This window comes from Melanotaenia boesemani, chromosome 15 (assembly GCF_017639745.1).
Source record: "Melanotaenia boesemani isolate fMelBoe1 chromosome 15, fMelBoe1.pri, whole genome shotgun sequence".
NCBI classification, from domain to species: domain Eukaryota; kingdom Metazoa; phylum Chordata; class Actinopteri; order Atheriniformes; family Melanotaeniidae; genus Melanotaenia; species Melanotaenia boesemani.
Genome location: NC_055696.1, coordinates 34,565,277 through 34,584,621, shown reverse-complemented (window position 1 = coordinate 34,584,621; position 19,345 = coordinate 34,565,277). Strand labels below are relative to the sequence as shown.

The 19,345-nt window shown below is 45.1% G+C and overlaps 2 protein-coding genes across 2 annotated transcripts in view; both read left to right on the top strand.

The window, feature by feature from the left end:
• Nucleotides 1–2,210: 2,210 nt before the first annotated feature.
• zmat2 (zinc finger, matrin-type 2) lies at nt 2,211–9,333 on the top strand. The gene is made up of 6 exons (XM_042008918.1): nt 2,211–2,319; nt 3,510–3,609; nt 3,693–3,816; nt 3,917–3,990; nt 4,171–4,316; nt 8,672–9,333. Exons 1-6 carry the CDS (start codon nt 2,302–2,304, stop codon nt 8,813–8,815), a joined length of 606 nt encoding a protein of 201 aa, XP_041864852.1. The 5' UTR covers nt 2,211–2,301; the 3' UTR covers nt 8,816–9,333.
• Nucleotides 9,334–15,485: 6,152 nt separating this feature from the next.
• lcp2a (lymphocyte cytosolic protein 2a) overlaps nt 15,486–19,345 on the top strand; it is a 33,632-nt gene continuing 29,772 nt past the window's right edge. The window contains exons 1-3 of the mRNA XM_042008896.1: nt 15,486–16,001; nt 18,169–18,231; nt 19,073–19,119. Of these exons, the coding sequence (XP_041864830.1) occupies nt 15,924–16,001; nt 18,169–18,231; nt 19,073–19,119 (188 nt within the window). The 5' untranslated portion in view covers nt 15,486–15,923. The remainder of the gene's footprint in view (nt 16,002–18,168; nt 18,232–19,072; nt 19,120–19,345) is intronic.

The window sequence follows — 19,345 nt, the reverse complement described above, 5'->3', positions numbered from 1 at the left end:
GCCAGGATGAAAAAACGTTTGGAATATTGATCTTTACTGTAATTTCAATAGGTTCATAGGTTTAATTCACTAATAACATTGTTCTGCTAATATCCACAGCCACTGGATTACTGCAGTTATCCACTTTCTTTCGCTTTTCCCGGCCGGGTCCAGTCTCAGGCTGGCAGACTTTTGTCTTTAAGCTCGAACCGGAGGGTATCCCTGCAACTGCAATATTATTTATAACACACTTTAAAACACCAGGTAGATGAAACAAAGTGCCACAATGTGCACATAACATCTTATTTAAAACTATTAAAAAAATAATAATAAAGGTAAATAAAATAAAGCAAAATAAACTAAAATAAAATTATATCAATCTAAAATCAGATCTAAATGTCAACATCTCATTTGGGCTTAAGCAGATGGGTTTTAACAAGAGATTTAAAAATAGATCTAGAGGAGGTCTGAAGGCAGCTCATGTCCCTTCTGAGCTTCCGGCTAGTCCTGGACACACTCAGGAGGAGCTGCTCGGCCACCTCAGGGCCGGAGAAGGTACATGAGGGTGGAGAAGAGAGGCACAACAGGGCAGCACCCCAAGGCGTTTCCTTACGTCATCCTCGTGTCCGAGGGATTCCCCCCTCTCCACTCTCTCCATAATAACGTTCAGGCTTCACACTTATCCGTGACACACACTGTGGGTTTTATAGAGTTTTACACGAAATTCTTCCGACTGACCTCAAAGCCTCAACACTGGCCTATTTTCAGGAGAAACAATGGGAAGTTAAGTATTTTAAACTGTGACTGAGTAAAACAGCAATGAAAAAGTTGCTTCTTATTCTCAATGGTCCAACAAATAAGTTTATTGAAAAAAATCTAAACAGTATTTATTTGTAAAGATTTTCATGTCTAGTGAGATCGTTGCTAAGCTGGTTGCTATGGACGCATGGAGGCATGGCGCCTTCCAGTCATATTTTCTGCTGTCTGCTGTAAATGTGCTGCATTTAATTTCAAATTACCGTCGGCTAGAGGTAGTTTTAAAGGCTTTTTCTATGTCTATGTTCATGTATATTTCAGGAATATGTGGGAGGGTTGTCCCTTTTTCTTTCTTTTTTATAGTTTGTAATGACATTCAGTAATTAATATATAGATTAGTATTTTTTCCTGGGTTTGATATCACGTGGTAACTTGAAATGACACTTAGCCTATTTATTCTATTGCCCTGTGTAAATAGTTCATAGTCTATACATTTCTATATATTTAATGAATTAATGAATTATTAAGTTCAAACTCTGTGGTGAAACTGTTCTGCTCCACAGAAAGGTTTTCCACTTTGCCTCAGACCATTTCTTGGTCCAGAGGAGATGGTGGTGTTTCTGGATTTCTCTTTGGATGTGGCTTTTTTGGTGCATGACAAAACGTTAACCTGCAAACTCTTGCAAATTTTATATTAAGTAACCTTTTTTCTGACATTGTTCCACAGTTATTAGATGTAGTATAACATCTGTCCAGCATCTGCAACCTTTCCCCACCATTGTCAATGAAATGGCTTAATGGGAGCGATTCAGCAAAGATTCATCACGAATTAACACGTTTTCTAAGTTAAGGTGTTCTGAGCACGCGCTCAGAACACGTCGTGAACGCGCTCAGAAGGCGCATTTGGACGCACGTTTCTGGCTAAAACGGCTTTCCATATCACGACGTATGTGTCAAAAAGACGCAGCGTTGCGGTTCATCATAGATCAGACACCGAGGGAAATATTTCAGCTTCACAGACAGCAACGATGTGCAGGATATTTTTTCTTAGCTTTTGTTTTTAATACAACTGGCAGTTTTACCGGTTTTCCCTATCTGAGCCCATGTTTAATATTTTTTTATTTATATTTTTTTAAAAGCCAATTTTGTTTACAGATTGGAGACTTTTTATCATACTTATTGTATGAACAGATGAACAGAGTCTCTCAGTCTGTTCTATTTGTTGTTTTTGCTTTATTTAAAATTTCTGCCAGTTCCAGTGTAAAATGTTCTTTAGTGACTACTGATGACGTATGTGATTGTTGAAGGGATGTCCCAATTCGTAGGGGTTGACTTTCAGCTCTACCCCTTCCAGCTCCGTTTTTAAGGGGCAGGTGTAGGTGTAGGGAAAGGGGGAGAAGTAACTAAGAAAAATGGGATTGGGGCTTAGAAGTCAGCGTTTTTCTGTCTGTCCTGTTCCACACTCACCAGCTGGTGGCGGTAATGCACATCTGTACGTTGTTTGCTAACCGCCAATAAACTGCAAAGGAAAAAAAGAGGAAGAAGAAGACGTTTCCGGTCACAAAGATGGCGTCTAGCAGTGGGGTAAGTCTTCAACGGAGTTAAATATTTCTTGTTAAAACTCTGACGCAGCTTCAATTTACACCTGCGCGAGTCTGTGGCTCAGAACTCATTAATGGACCCAACTGAAACCGTTTCCCTGCTTTACAAGTCTCGTTGCGCCGCCGTTACGCTAACTGTTAGCCCGCTAACTGTTAGCCCGCTAACTGTTAGCCCGCTAACTGTTAGCCCGCTAACTGTTAGCCGCCTAACAAGCGTAAACGGTTTGAATTGTATTTATCACGAGGCGATGTTTACTCAACTTATTAATAAACTATTGTGTGTTATCTGTGTGTTTTTCTGCGTCATTGATAGGAAATGATGCTGCTAATGTTAGCCTATTAGCGTCAGTTTACAAACGAGCAACAGCTGTAGAAAGAGAAAATAAGTCACCTGTTTTTACTTCAGTATTTATTTGGTTTTGTGAAATTTGAATGAACTTTACTATTTTTTCACCTTTCAGTTAATTCAGCCATTTCACAATTTTAAAAGTTTTCCGTAATAAAATAAAACTGATCTCACCCTCCTCCTCAGTTCATGACCAGGGGATGTTTTTCAAATATTCATTGCGTAACTATCCGACCTAAAAACTCCGCGTTCCGGACTCATTTGATGGCACAGTCGCATCTTTCATGCACATTTCTGGGGCGTCGCTGTCCCGAGGCTGAGTAACCGATCAATACAACTTTTTCAACCGGGAGGCCTTTAGCTTCACACGCTAGCAAACGGATGTAAACACACCGGCCATTCTCAACACGCACCTTCACTGATTCAGCAAAGAAACCCAAGAAGATGTTATGAAAGATAATGAAAAAGAAGAGAGAACGAGAGCAAGAGTTAACATAAGTGTCTTTTGCTGGCTGGAGAGATCTCACAGTACAGGCAGGATGAAGATGATGCTGGATTAGCCGTCAATAAGGGCAGCATCAACATGACCACAGATCCTTCTACAGAGTACAGAAATGACTTTTACAGATGGTTCCAGACTGCCTTCAAGAACAGCAATAAATAAACCAATAAAAACCCAGAAATGGTAAACTCCTGCAGCGATACTGAGGCTCATCAGCAGATAACCGGGTCGCTCTGTCAGGTCAGTTGGAGGCCTGACTGCAGCCCCGGCGGACCTGGATGTCTTTCCAACATTTTAACTGAGACGTCTCTGACTTCTCTTCCAGTCAAGTAAGAACGATTTCCGTCGGAAATGGGACAAAGACGAGTATGAACACCTGGCTCAGAAACGTCTGGCGGAAGAGCGGGACCGGGAGAGGAAGGATGGTAAGAATGCGAAAACATTCCTGGTTTTCATCACAACAAAATAAAACAGACATCATTCGGGATGGATCTGTTGTCTTTTTCAGGAAAACCAACTCCACCAGTCAAACGGGACCTGCTGCGCCACCGGGACTACAAGGTGGACCTGGAGTCCAAACTGGGGAAGACCATCGTCATCACCAAGACCACTCCTCAGGCAGAGATGGGCGGGTGGGTTCCTCTGAGACCTCCTCAGGTCTGAAAACCAGAGCTGGAGTCAGATCACATAAGTTTGACCTCTGCTCGTTTTTCCTCTCTTCTTCTCTTGCAGTTATTACTGTAACGTCTGCGACTGCGTAGTGAAAGACTCCATCAACTTCCTGGATCACATCAACGGGAAAAAACGTGAGTTCCTACTCAGAAACTGGAACATTTTGGAATGGTACCAGAATGGCAAAGAGAAGAGTGGTCTAGTTTTTCTCTCTGTATTTTAAGATCTCTGGTTTCCAGCTAAATGTTGAGACTGTAAAACGGGATGCAAGTGAGTGTTTCTGATTGGGTGTCTCCCCTGATGTTTCCGAGCAGACCAGAGGAACCTGGGAATGTCGATGCGGGTCGAGCGCTCATCTCTGGATCAGGTGAAGAAACGATTCGAGGTCAATAAGAAGAAGCTGGAGGAGAAGCAGAAGGAGTACGACTTCGAGGAGCGCATGAAGGAGCTGCGTGAGGAGGTAGGCCACGCCCTGTGCTGATAAGGTGATCATTTCAGGATGTCCACTCTACACACACTCTCTCTTCTTTCCAACAGGTCCCCACAGCTATAGTTTGTTTCAGACCAGCAGCTATGTTCTGTCCGGTGTGATCTGGAGACATTACGTTGCTTTTTTTCCCTGCATCAATAAAATTTAGCTCAACATTTATATACGGCTTTATGATGCGGCTTGACCACAGATCCATAGCGGTGGCGAAACATTGGACTGTAGCCACGTCCTTCACAAAACTGTCGCCACACTCATCATCCAGAGCAGGAGAAACACTCCATTAAAATGGTGTCGAGATGGCAGTGATGCCGTTTGTCCAAAGTGTTGATGAGTTTCTTAAATCCCGGGTTGTTAACTGATAATTGAGAAAAAGTTCTGTTTGTTTATAACGTTTGTTATGAGCTCTGGAAGCTGGTGGATTACTTAGTCGTGACTCACAAAAATGGAACATTTTTCTATTTGTCCCGTCACAAGTCCCTGTGTGCACGTCTTTGTGAAGGAATGCACGTTTTACATGCACGGATGTTGCCTGTTGCTTGGCTGAGGGAGGGCAGCGATTTTCGCCTCATCAAGCGTGTTCCATAGAAAATAAATGGAGAAGGTGCAACGCCGCCTCCCATGTGTCCAGCCCATAATATGAGAGGTGTTTGTAACTCGTGCTGAATGAAACATGACAACCACTCCACCTCATCCACTCCACCTCATCCCATCCACTCCACCTCATCCCACTCCACCTCATCCACTTCCACCTCATCCCCTTCACCTCATCCCATCCACCTCGTCCACTCCACCTCGTCCACTCCACCTCGTCCACTCCACCTCGTCCACTCCACCTCGTCCACTTCACCTCATCCCATCCACCTCATCCACTCCACCTCATCCACTCCACCTCATCCACTCCACCTCATCCACTTCACCTCATCCGCTTCACCTCATCCCATCCACCTCATCCACTCCACCTCATCCACTCCACCTCATCCACTCCACCTCATCCGCTTCACCTCATCCCATCCACCTCATCCACTTCACCTCATCCACTTCACCTCATCCACTTCACCTCATCCACTCCACCTCATCCACTCCACCTCATCCACTTCACCTCATCCCATCCACCTCATCCCATCCACCTCATCCCATCCACCTCATTCACTCCACCTCATCCCATCCACCTCATCCCATCCACCTCATCCACTCCACCTCATCCACTCCACCTCATCCCATCCACCTCATCCACTCCACCTCATCCACTCCACCTCATCCCATCCACCTCATCCGCTTCACCTCATCCGCTTCACCTCATCCACTCCACCTCATCCGCTTCACCTCATCCGCTTCACCTCATCCACTCCACCTCATCCACTCCACCTCATCCACTCCACCTCATCCACTCCACCTCATCCCATCCACCTCATCCACTCCACTCATCACTCACTTCATCCACTCCACCTCATCCACTTCACCTCATCCACTCCACCTCATCCACTTCACCTCATCCCATCCACCTCATCCACTCCACTTCATCCACTTCACCTCATCCCATCCACCTCATCCACTTCACCTCATCCCATCCACCTGATCCACTTCACCTCATCCACTCCACCTCATCCCATCGACCTCATCCACTCCACCTCATCCACTTTACCTCATCCCATCCACCTGATCCACTTCACCTCATCCACTCCACCTCATTCCATCGACCTCATCCACTCCACCTCATCCCATCGACCTCGTCCACTTCACCTCATCCACTCCACTTCATCCACTCCACCTCGTCCACTTTACCTCATCCCATCCACCTCGTCCACTTTACCTCATCCACACCACCTCATCCACTCCACCTCATCCACTCCACCTCATCCACTTCACCTCATCCACTCCACCTCATCCACTTCACCTCATCCACTCCACCTCATCCACTTCACCTCATCCACTTCACCTCATCCACTCCACCTCATCCCATCCACCTCATCCACTTCACCTCATCCACTTTACCTCATCCCATCCACCTCGTCCACTTTACCTCATCCACACCACCTCATCCACTCCACCTCATCCACTCCACCTCATCCACTCCACCTCATCCACTCCACCTCATCCGCTTCACCTCATCCCATCCACCTCGTCCACTCCACCTCATCCACTTCACCTCATCCACTTCACCTCATCCACTCCACCTCATCCCATCCACCTCATCCACTCCACCTCATCCACTCCACCTCATCCACTTCACCTCATCCACTTCACCTCATCCCATCCACCTCATCCACTTCACCTCATCCACTCCATCACATCCACTTCACCTCATCCACTCCACCTCATCCCATCCACCTCATCCACTTCACCTCATCCCATCCACCTCATCCACTTCACCTCATCCACTCCACCTCATCCACTCCACCTCATTCCATCCACCTCATCCACTTCACCTCATCCACTTCACCTCATCCACTCCACCTCATCCCATCCACCTCATCCACTTCACCTCATCCACTTCACCTCATCCACTCCACTTCATCCACTCCACTTCATCCACTCCACCTTATCCACTTCACCTCATCCCATCCACCTCGTCCACTTCACCTCATCCCATCCACCTCATCCACACCACCTCATCCACTCCACCTCATCCACTCCACTTCATCCACTCCACCTCATCCACTTCACCTCATCCACTTCACCTCATCCACTCCACCTCATCCACTCCACCTCATCCACTTCACCTCATCCCATCCACCTCATCCACTCCACTTCATCCACTTCACCTCATCCACTTCACCTCATCCCATCCACCTCATCCCATCCACCTCATCCACTCCACCTCATCCACTCCACTTCATCCACTCCACCTCATCCACTTCACCTCATCCACTCCACCTCATCCACTCCACCTCATCCACTCCACCTCATCCACTCCACCTCATCCACTCCACCTCATCCACTCCACCTCATCCACTCCACCTCATCCACTCCACCTCATCCACTCCACCTCATCCACTCCACTTCATCCACTTCACCTCATCCACTTCACCTCATCCCATCCACCTGATCCACTTCACCTCATCCCATCGACCTCATCCACTCCACCTCATCCCATCTACCTCAACCCATCCACCTCATCCATTTCACCTCATCCACTCCACCTCATCCACTCCACCTCATCCACTTCACCTCATCCCATCCACCTCATCCACTTCACCTCATCCCATCCACCTCATCCACTTCATCTCATCCACTCCACCTCATCCCATCGACCTCATCCCATCGACCTCATCCACTCCACCTCATCCCATCCACCTCATCCCATCCACCTCATCCACTCCACCTCATCCACTTCACCTCATCCACTCCAACTCATCCACTCCATCACATCCACTTCACCTCATCCACTCCACCTCATCCACTTCACCTCATCCACTTCACCTCATCCACTCCACCTCATCCACTCCACCTCATCCACTTCACCTCATCCACTCCACCTCATCCACTCCACCACATCCACTCCACCTCATCCACTCCACCTCATCCCATCCACCACATCCACTCCACTTCATCCACTCCACCTCATCCACTCCACCACATCCACTCCACCTCATCCCATCCACTCCACCTCATCCCATCCACTCCCTCATCCACTACACCTCATCCCATCCATCCACCTCATCCACTCCACCACATCCACTCCACCTCATCCACTACACCTCATCCACTACACCTCATCCACTCCACCACATCCACTCCACCTCATCCACTACACCTCATCCCATCCATCCACCTTATCCACTCCACCACATCCTCTCCACCTCATCCCATCCACCACATCCACTCCACCACATCCACTCCACCTCATCCACTCCACCACATCCACTACACCTCATCCACTCCACCACATCCACTACACCTCATCCACTCCACCACATCCACTACACCTCATCCACTCCACCTCATCCCGTCCACCTCGTCTTGTCCACCCCATCCCGTCCACCTCGTCTTGTCCACCCCATCCCGTCCACCTTTTCCTCTCCACCTCATCCCGTCCACCCTGTCTTCTCCACCTCAGCCCGTCCACCCTGTCTTCTCCACCTCATCCCTTCCACCCTGTCTTCTCCACCTCATCCCTTCCACCCTGTCTTCTCCACCTCATCCCGTCCACCTTGTCTTCTCCACTTTATTTAATTCCAACGCAGTCGGCCTCTCTGTGCCAGCGAGTTGTCGTCTCAGTAAATAATGACCAGTTTGTTCCTTCATAGCGTCGGGCCGGGCTGGGACAAAAGAACCGATTTTAATCCGACACGAGGCTGACTAAACCAACATTTCTCTTGTTTCAGGAGGAAAAGGCGAAGGCCTACAAGAAGGAGAAGCAGAGAGAGAGGAAGCGGCGGGCGGAGGAGGATGTGGACTTGGAGGAGGATGACGAGATGGCGGCGGTGATGGGCTTCTCAGGTTTTGGCTCATCCAAGAAGAGTCACTGATAAAACTCTGAGAACGGAAGCTGGTCTCCATAGGGGGTGAAGCTTCAGACCAGGCGGAGGCTGTAGATGGAAGGGTAGAAGAGCTCTGGTCCGTTTCATCACGGTCGGGCGCTCATTTCTGTAGTTCCATCCTTTGTTTGACCCAACTGCTTCGTGTTGGAAGCTGAGAGTTTGACTGGGGCGGGAGGGAGGGGGACATGTGGGGCGGGAGGGAGGGGGCAGGAAGTTCCCATGAGCAAGTGTGATGGAGGACTAAAACTCAGACCAAAAAACTGCAGAAGTTTCCTTTTAAAAACCAGTCTGTGACGTGTTGAGATGAAATCCGATTATGTGGTTTTTCTTTGTTTGTCCAAGGCGGCCGGACAGCTTCCAGCTGAAACTCATGCTGATTGAAACACGTGACGATTGAAACACGTGACGATTGAAACACGTGACGATTGAAACACGTGGAGTGGGATGTGCTGCGGGACAAGGCATGCTGGGAAATTCAGATGTTAATAAATGACTTCATTTGTAAATGTTCTGTGATTTCTTCTCTCCCATGTGGTCAGTAAATGCACCGCACCATGTTGCATTCACTCAGTTGAATGATTGATCTTGATATTGATAAATCTCATGATTTCAAACCAGCTGATCAGTAAAACAAATGAGTGGTCACAAAGATTTCTGAGTTTTGAAAGTCAGCCAGTTTAAGATGTTTCCGCTTTTATTGACCATTTTATTGATGATGTGGTGAATCCTGACCTCTACACAAGCTCTGATTGGAGATCCGATCAATATTTGGAAACCTCATGAGGAGAATTCCTGATGAAAACACACTTTCTGAAACCACATATCAGTTAATACTCATGTAACTGCTCTGACCAGACTATTGATCATTTTATTATTTACATGGAAATCTGAATTTATGATCAGTTGATTAAATGAGTCTGATCCATATAAACCAGTCCTGCAAAGCTTTCTCAGATATACGGTCCAGCCAGTACGCACCTCCCCCAGTTAAAACTTCCTCTCTGATACATCTTATTGGTATATGATGTACACATCACCAGCAGACAGTACATACATGTCCATCCACATAAACATACCTCGACCATCAGATGTCTCCGTCCCGTACATACAGCTCCTCATACAGAACTCATGTCCACAACTTTACAACCGAGCTTTCCTGCAACACTCAGCATGGCTCTTTTAAATGTCACATGACTGTCAGCAAATCTTCAGAATCAGAAATACTTTATTAATCCCTTTGAATTCCTCGGGGAAACTTGTGTTTCCAGTACAACCCGTCCAAGACAGGATCAAGCATACTGAGGCAGCAGCCGTTTCTACAGCGCTCCTTTGTCTTTTATTACTAATGATCTGATTTTAGAAATTACTTTTACATTTTGTATTTTCTACCAGGGGAGGTAAAACAGCTTCGCTTGCTCAACAGTCATCAGCACAAATATCACTGAAAAACTATTCTTCATTTGAGCATCACTCAGGTTTTTTAACAAGCCGCCTGTTTTATCCAGCACAATTTATAGACCACCAAACCCTCCTTCAGTTTTATTAAAGAGTTTTCAGAGTTTTAATCAACTGTACACCTTAAATACAACAAGATTTTAATAACAGGTGGTTTTAACCTCCACATTGATAACAGTAGTGATTCCTACAGCAGCAAGTTTTTAATATAGTGTAAATGTGTGTGTGTGATTGTGTGAAATATTTTAATGAGTGTTTTTATTATGTAATTCCACTTTGATGTATGTAAAGGCTCATTTTTTTTTAAATATGCATCAGTGTTGTTGTTGATGTAAACCCAGTCCCGGTGGGCATATTTACTGCTTCTCCCCTGAAAGCAGCCTGAAGACGGCTGGTTTACACCGTTTGGTTTCAGCTCTGCTAGAACTCTGAGTTAAAGCGCTTTCAGTTTCACTGGGAGCTGGTTGGTGTCTGAACTCTGCATTGCTTACATCGCTCATGGTTTGTTTTATATGTTCCCTCAAACCTCCGGCCAGTAGGTCACGTATGAAGCAGCAGGCAAATACTGAAGCTTGGAGAGTCCTGGAGTTCATCTAGAAAACTTTAACTTCATATAAATTATGTGTGATTTTGGGTTTAGTCTGCTGTATAGTCTTACTTTCTGTTCTGATCTGCGGGTTGTACAGCCGTGTGCAGCTGTTCTTTTAGACGCTGCAACTGAGCTGCGTTTGATCCACAGGAAGAAGAAGAGGAAGTTTGCTGTGTTTCCTCTGCGCTGCAGATCATTGACCAGAGCGACATGCAGCACTTTGATTGGTTCTTGCTGGCGGCCCAGACTCACTGAGCTGATATTAGTAATGAGACATGCAGTCTAACAGGAAATAAATCACATGTTATTTACATGAATGCAAAACAAATATGAAGCTTTTTTATGGTGCTTTACTGAGCAGATGATGACCTCAGCCGCTTCATGCAGCATGATTGGTGGATGGAAATGTGGATGTTCATCTTAACTATTTTTAGACTTAAAAAAAATCACAACTTGCAGGTTTTTCCTCATTAACTGACGACTCAAGTTCAGAATTAAATGTGAATAAGCTTGAAAGCTTTACACCTTTGCCAGGTGATGGACTCCAATCTGACCGATTCTGAACTATAACATTACTGAATGACTTAGCCTGCCTCTCACAGGAACAAGACTCCATCAGGGCGCCGCTGGTAGAGTGGGTCATACAATGACCACAAGGGTGGAGGTTCAACTCCTCCAGTCAGTTTGCTACCTAGTACAGCTACCTATCGGGGGCAGAATTCATGAATTTCAATGTCCCAAAGCTGTTATCAAAAACATTTAGACTATTATCCAAACTAGAAGACTCAATCTGTCTTCCAACTTCAAAATGGGAGGGGGACCTATCCAGTAACTTTAATAAAGATAAATGGTCACAAATATGTTTAAACACCTTTAAAACGACTAAGAATTCAAATATGCAACTAATACAATTCAAAATTCTGCATAGAAGTCACCACAGGGCGTGGTGGGAGGGTTAAGTGTGATGTGGGTGTGTGAAAGTGAGTGGATGTCGGTATGGTGCAAGGGAGGCTGTGAGTGAGGAGCTACAGGGTGGATAGATATGGATAGATAGAGGTTTGGGGGGTGGATGGGGGGAGTGGTAGATGGTGTCCTGGTTCCGTGGGTGTGTGGCTGGAATGTTGGGGCTTGAGTTCGTGCTTCAGGATTGCTGCTGATGGCCCGGGTCTCTGGGCCGCCCTAGTCTACCTCTGCGTGTTCACCTCTGCATGCTGACTCAGCACTGAGGTGTCCAGTGTGTTTATAAACTAAGAGATGCTTTGGTTCAGGTGTGTGTGTTTCTGGTTCTTTGGTTGTTGTGATACATGTTGTTGTTGTTGTCTTGGTTATTTTTTAGGAACTCCTGATGATTGTCTGCTTAGTTTACCTGTAAAAGCTGTAGGAAATTCTCTGTGTTTCTGTACAGGTGTAGCAGCTGCTTGTCTGCTGTTAGGTTGAATTGAAGCTCGTTGCTTCTATCTGCTGGATCTTTGTTTCCTCTTCCTTTTTACTACTTTCCTTTTTCCTTCTCTTCATTATTCTCTTTTTTTCTGTCCCCCCGATCTGGCCCAGCAGGATTACATAAATTTAAAATAAATAAGATAAAACAATAAATTTAAAGAAATAAATAATTCTGATTTTCAAGAGGAGCCGTACACCCATGAAGCTCCTCTTGGCAAAGCACATCTGTTTGGAGCAACACAGCAGCCAGACCATCATTCTGCTGCCACCGTGCTAGAGAGGAAAGGTTAGGCAAAAAAAAAAAAAAAAAAAAAAGAAGGTTCAGACTTATGTTTCTTTTATTTGCGTCTGTTACCGGCATTTCTGTGTGGAGTTACTTCACCACCAACGTTTCAGAATCGATAATCAGTAAGCAGGTCATGTGACATGAACTCATCGTGACTGACAGCGGTAAGCAGAGGGTTTTTCCTGACACACAAAACAAAGGCTGTGTCTGAATGTGCTCCCTACTCTCTACATAGTGTTGGAGTGTCTGAATGTCCAGAGAGAAAAAAATAGGGCACTCAAAATTACCCACAATTCATCTTGAAAAGTAGTGAGCATCAATGCTCACTAGACGGGTCAATATAGACCACAATGCGTTGCGGGCAAAAGCTCAACGTGGCGCAAGGTGGCGAAAAAAATTAGCTGCGCGAAATTACCTAAAAGCAAACAAACAATAAAATACAACATAAGTAATAAAAATAAAAATATTTACACACAACTTAGGATTGGATTTGGAATGACATCTAGACACGGTTGTGGTTGCCGTGGTGACGCCGGTAGTCACATGGTTTGCGGCACAGAAAAAATAGGCAGCTTCGTGTCCATATCGCCAAGAGAATGAGTCACTATGTCGTGCAGCCCTGTGTAGTGAAGGAGGGGTTAGGAAGCAGGGTGGACATTCGAACACAGCCAAAGTCTGGAAAAAATAAACATGCAGCAGTTGATAGTCCTGCTGTCTATAGTCTGACCAAACTGAATCTAAACTATTACATTTATTTTATCCATAGGACACCAGTTCACTACAGGATTAAAAATGCAACTCTCAATCTCTGAGTGATACAGATCAGAGGGCAAAGACGACGAGGAGGAGGAAGATGCAACTTAACCAAAACATGATACACAGTTGATGTCCATCGTTAGAATATCAGTTCAGCTCAGTTAACATCAAAGCTAGCTGTAGACGTCCAGTTAACCTGTTCCATGTGTAGCTGGTGAGAACCTATAGTCTTCATCATTCCTCTCCGACCATCACCGCTTCAGCTGAGGAAGAGGAAGAGAAGCACGATGTCAGATAGTGAACCAGTTTAAAACAGGGGGTCTCCAGATCAAAGAAGCAAGTGTTTTCAGTCCTAGCAATCAATGAGCCGGATTTTCTTCTTCTATCTTCATGGTAGGTGGTTCTTCAGGAAACCCATGCTCTAGTAAGCAGTTGTAACTGCGTAATGTCCCGGTGGTTTAGTGAATACAAACCAAAACAAAGGACGTGGGATGCTTTTCTTAATTCCCGCCCAATCAAGGGGCGAGTCCCCCGGACTATCCTGGTGGGCATTGTTGGGGTAGTTACTCTAAAAAAGTAATTAGTTACTAGTTACTCATTACCTCTTTCCAGAAAGCGGCCCCGGGAAAGACCCAGAGGACGCTGGACGGACTAAATCTCTCGGCTGGCCTGGGAACGCCTCGGGATCCCTCCGGATGAGCTGGTGAATGTGGCCTGGGAGAGGGAAGTCTGGGTTTCCCTGCTTAGGCAGCTGCCCCTGCGACCCGACTCCGGATAAGTGGAAGAAAATGGATGGATGGATGGATTACTCATTACTTCTGTAAATTGTAATGAAATGACTTTATGCGTTACTGCATTTGAAAAGTAACGTCACTACTTATTACTTTACGATTTCTTAATTCACCTTCTAGACACGGACAAACATCACAGCCGAATCATCACTGCCTGTCTGCAGAGTGTTTACTGTATATTGTAAACAAAATAGTTTTAAAACCACAAGAACAGCATCCCTGTCTGTGGGAAGAAATGGACACATTTATCTCATCATTATTTTATCTAGTATTTTTCTAAACCTGGGTGATTCAAAAGTCGACAGGGGGAACATGTCTCCTACAATGAACCTGCAACTAGCTTGTTCATTTCTGTCTTACCGGCTGCTGCGCTCCAGGGAATGTTGAAAAAAGTTTAGCTTCTCTGAAGGACTCCTTCCACTGACCGGATGTTTCATCACCTGTTTGGTATTGGCATGCTGTGTGACAAATCACGCTAATATGTTTGTCCTTTCAAGCAATAAACTGAAAATAATGCAAATATCGCCACTGACCAAAAGCCTGTATCTCTGACTCTCCAGCTCCATTTTTCTTTTTCTTTAGTTGGCGCTCAGCTACGTCATTCAAATCAATCTCTATGGCAATGTGCCCAGGCAAACACACACACAGGCAGTAGCATGCGTGTACCACTTAAAACAGATCAGAACTTTACACATAGGCAAACACGGCTCGAGTAACGCAGAAAAACACCTTACTGTAGTCCAGTAAAGTAATTTCATTACTGATATTTTAAATGTAACGCACTACTTTACTTCGTTCCCCAAAAAAGTAATATTGTTACTGTAACGCGTTACTCCCGACACTGCTGGTGGGGATGAACCCTAAAACTAAATCCTCTTTAGGCTTGTGGTCCTTTCAGTTTTCTTTGGCTACCATGATGTGTTTTAACTGTTTTGTAAATGTCTTGTTCATTTCTTTACTTAGTCGAGTGTTTATATCATCTTCTTTTAAATGATATTTTCTTGTTTTATATCCTCCTTTTTCTTTAGAAGCATTGCTTTTCAGGCTACAGCTGTAAATAACACTTTGTCAATGTGTCCAGTCAGATTAAACAAAATGAGGTAGAATAAATGAATGGCGTTAAGTTCCTTTTAACCTGGTTTTGTAGTTTCACATGCCGATGCTACAGGAGGTGTTTCTGATGAAGCCACTCGGGTTCATCGGGCCTACCATCAGACTGATCCAGGCGACTTCTTCCTACAGCGTTTCTTGTCAGTCGCCACGTTGCAGCAAGTGGGTGCAGCTGCAGCGGCTGTTCCGCTCTGTGGTCAGACGGGGGGGAGGTTGCTGCCTTTACCCCCCCACTGCGCAGTCACTTCCTCACAGAACGAGGGAGCGAGTGAGAGAGCAGAGGAAAGAGGCGAAGAGGTAGAGAGACACTGAAAACGTAGAAAAGGAAGACCGCAGTAAAGGAGGAAGCCATTGTGGGTCCTGGGTGACATATGTCTGTTGTCTTCTCTGGTTTCTTGGGGGGTGGGGGCTGATTTGAGGAAGTAAAAACTGAAGACGGTTGGTGGATATTTTGCCACCTCAGAATCTTTAATAGACATTTGGCTTTGAATGTGGCAGAAAGGGGTGGTGAAGACACAAGGCCCGTCCAGAAGGCGTCCAGTTGAACGAGCAACAGGAAGGAAAAGACCACGAGGTTTTAAAAATCCTCCACTTGGATGTTGGCTTCTTGTGAGAGGGTAACAGGTGTTGGTTTCGGGATCAGCTGGACGGACGTGAGGAGTACGCAGTATGAATTCGGACCGAGTGCCATCCAGATCGGAGGTGATGGGGTGGAGCCCACAGCAGCTGGCAGACTACCTAAAACGGGTAAGGCCAATGTACTTCTGTCTTTATTTCTGGTTCTTTCTGATCCCAGACCTCCACAGACCCCTGAAAGACCACATCTGCATATAGAGATGTTTGGGATGTGTCTCAGCTGAACCAACAGCAACTAAAATCGCAAAGATAAAGAAACAATAGAGAGGGAAGTAGATTAAAGAAAAGGTTGTACTTCCTGGTAGCTAAGCTCATCATTCAGACAGGTTTTACACATTTTGACAAACCAAAGCTGAGACCAGCAGCAGTCCGAATCCATGACAACAGAGACCAGCAGCTGTCCAAATCCATGACAAGAGAGACCAGCAGCGGTCCGAATCCATGACAACAGAGACCAGCAGCTGTCCAAATCCATGACAAGAGAGACCAGCAGCGGTCCGAATCCATGACAACAGAGACCAGCAGCGGTCCGAATCCATGACAAGACAGACCAGCAAGGGTCCGAATCCATGGCAACAGCATCCAGCAGCAGTCCGAATCCATGGCAACAGCGTCCAACAATGGTCCGAATCCATGGCAACAAAGGGACAGCTGGATATGGGACGGGTCGGTACGGCACAGCTGGACATGGGACGGGTCGATACGGGACAGCTGGCTATGGGACGGGTCGATACGGGACAGCTGGCTATGGGACGGGTCGATACGGGACAGCTGGCTATGGGACGGGTCGATACGGGACAGCTGGCTATGGGACGGGTCGGTACGGGACAGCTGGCTATGGGACGGGTCGGTACGGGACAGCTGGCTATGGGACGGGTCGGTACGGGACAGCTGGCTATGGGATACAATGATTAGATATATTAAATAATTGTAAGGCCACTAATGACTTAAATTGAAACTACTAAGCTTAAATAAAGAATTTTAAAATGAAATAAGAACGTTAAAATGGAATAAAAATCCGTTATCATGAACTCTTCTTTACAGGAAGTCACACTGAACTTATGTTTTAAAGACGAGTTGCCCATGTTGAACCATGACCACCTGGATGAGTCAGGACCAAGGCTTGCTACATAGTCCAGGGTTTAATGAACCACCTCCATGGGCAGACATGATGGAAGATTCCACTGGTTGCCATGGTGATACCCTCCACGCAGATGAGGAAGAAACACTAAGAGAAAACTGAAATAAATCTGATAAATGCTGATTGAGTTTATTTATATGATGAGGATTCCTGAGGTTTTATTTAGGTTAAAGAGACAACTCTAAATGTGAAGAGAAAATCAGCAGGACTGGTGGACGAGAGAAAACCATGAGGTCTAAAACAATAACAGCCACACTGTATGGAAACAGACAAAAATACCTACATTTTGATATTTGTCTTAAACTAACAAAGTGATTGGTTCCATCAGACTTCATGAAAAAGTAAATCTGAGTATCATCTGCATAACAGTGAAAGTCTGTACTATGCTGTCTAATGATGGTACCTAAAGGAAGCATCAAGGTCAAGGTTACTTTAGTGTTACCCATGGGTAGATTTGTTTTGCAGAAACAGTGGTAGCATTTACCATTCTTCTCCAAAACAAAAACATACACTGAATCGGACAAGACAGGTACTTGATCAGGTGACATAAACAAAACATGCTTAGTGCTCCACTATTAATCAGTATATCAGCAAAGACAAGTAAAAGGATAAAATACAAAAAGTAAGATCAATATAGCTAAAAAATGAATAAATAAATAACAATATAATAACAGAAAATCTTAGAGAAATCAAACAATCTGTTTTAAAAACCAGGATCAAAACAGAATTTAAGAGTCTCAATTATAAATAGAGCTAAAAAGATATGTACATGGTTCCAAGTATAGAACCCTGAGGAGCTCCTTGACTTACACTGATTTGTGAGGAAGACTTATCAATTCTATTAACAAACTGAAATCGATCAGATAAAAATGGCTTAAACCAGCCTGATCAGGTTCTTGTTACAAGTCTTCAGTTCATAAGACAGTCAACAACTTGTAGATGACATGAACTTTGCTTTAGAGCAGTTGAAATCTAAAAGGAACTATTTAGTTTTGGTTTCAGTTTATTGAACAGGACCATGTACATCAGCGTGACCACAGGAAAATATGTTATATAGCTCTTTCAGTTAATTTCTATTTGCAGCCCCTAAAACACATAACAACAAGAATTCGCCTCACACCTGTTGTCCTCCAACAGATGAATCTGTCCGGCTGTGATAAAGTCGTGATGAAGAACTCCATCAGCGGCTCCAGATTTGTGGTGAGTTCACAACACAAAAACAATGTGATTATCTGGAAACCAGTTCCTGAGTTACCTGTCAGGCCTTGTATCCACCAAACCGGCTTTTAGGAACCAGCTTTTGAACGACACATCAGCACTGTATAGATGGAACATCCTAGATGATTCGACTCTTCCAGTTCATTAAAAAGAATAGTCTCTTAGAGTTGGCTCATCTGTGAACAACACATTGCCACCATGTAGATGGAACTTTCTGAATGACTCGACTCTTCCAGTTCATTAAAAATGATAGTTTCTTAGAGTCGGCTCGTCCGTGAATGACACATCACTACTGTATAGATGGAACATCCTGGATGACTCGACTCCTCCAGTTCATTAAAAATGATAGTTTCTTAGAGTTGGCTCGTCCATGAATGACACATCACTACTGTATAGATGGAACATCCTGGACGACTCAACTCTTCCAGTTCATTAAAAGTTATAGTTTCTTAGAGTCGGCTCCGCCACGAACGACACATCACTACTGTATAGATGGAACATCCTGGATGACTCGACTCTTCCAGTTCATTAAAAATGATAGTTTCTTAGAGTCGGCTCGTCCGTGAATGACACATCGCCATTGTGCAGATGGAACACCCTGGACGGCATCCTATTTTGGCCGTTTGTTTGTTCAGAAGAAAGTGACACAAACAGGCCTGGCTTCCTGTCAGCCATGGTTTAGTAGATAAAAGCACTGAGAGGCAATGAAGGGGAGAGGTGAATGAAGAATTCATCCTTCCATCCTTCATATGTCTCTCAAACCCCTTTATGCTGTATCAGAATAAAGAAGCATCTGAACTTTACAGTGTGTTTGTTTTTCCAGAATTTGAGTGATAACGACCTCCAGAAATTTCCTAAACTTCACACACCGTGAGTACTGCCCCCTGCTGCTGACACTCTGCACTACAACATGACCAACACGACCAGATGAGAACACATCACATTCGTTCTTTTCTCTTTCCACTGGCTTCCAGTCAAATTTAGGATAGATTTAAACTTTTATGATTGTTTTTAAAGCTCCTAATGGACCAGCTCCTCTCTTTGAACTGCTGGTGAGCATGGCGGGGCGGGGCTTTAAGGTATCCAGGTATCCAGC

Excerpts from the sequence above, each read along its gene's own strand:
- zmat2 (XM_042008918.1), top strand. Across the intron at positions 3,610-3,692 it reads GGACCGGGAGAGGAAGGATG|GAAAACCAACTCCACCAGTC; the intron begins GTAAGAATGCGA and ends TGTCTTTTTCAG. Across the intron at positions 4,317-8,671 it reads TGAAGGAGCTGCGTGAGGAG|GAGGAAAAGGCGAAGGCCTA; the intron begins GTAGGCCACGCC and ends CTCTTGTTTCAG.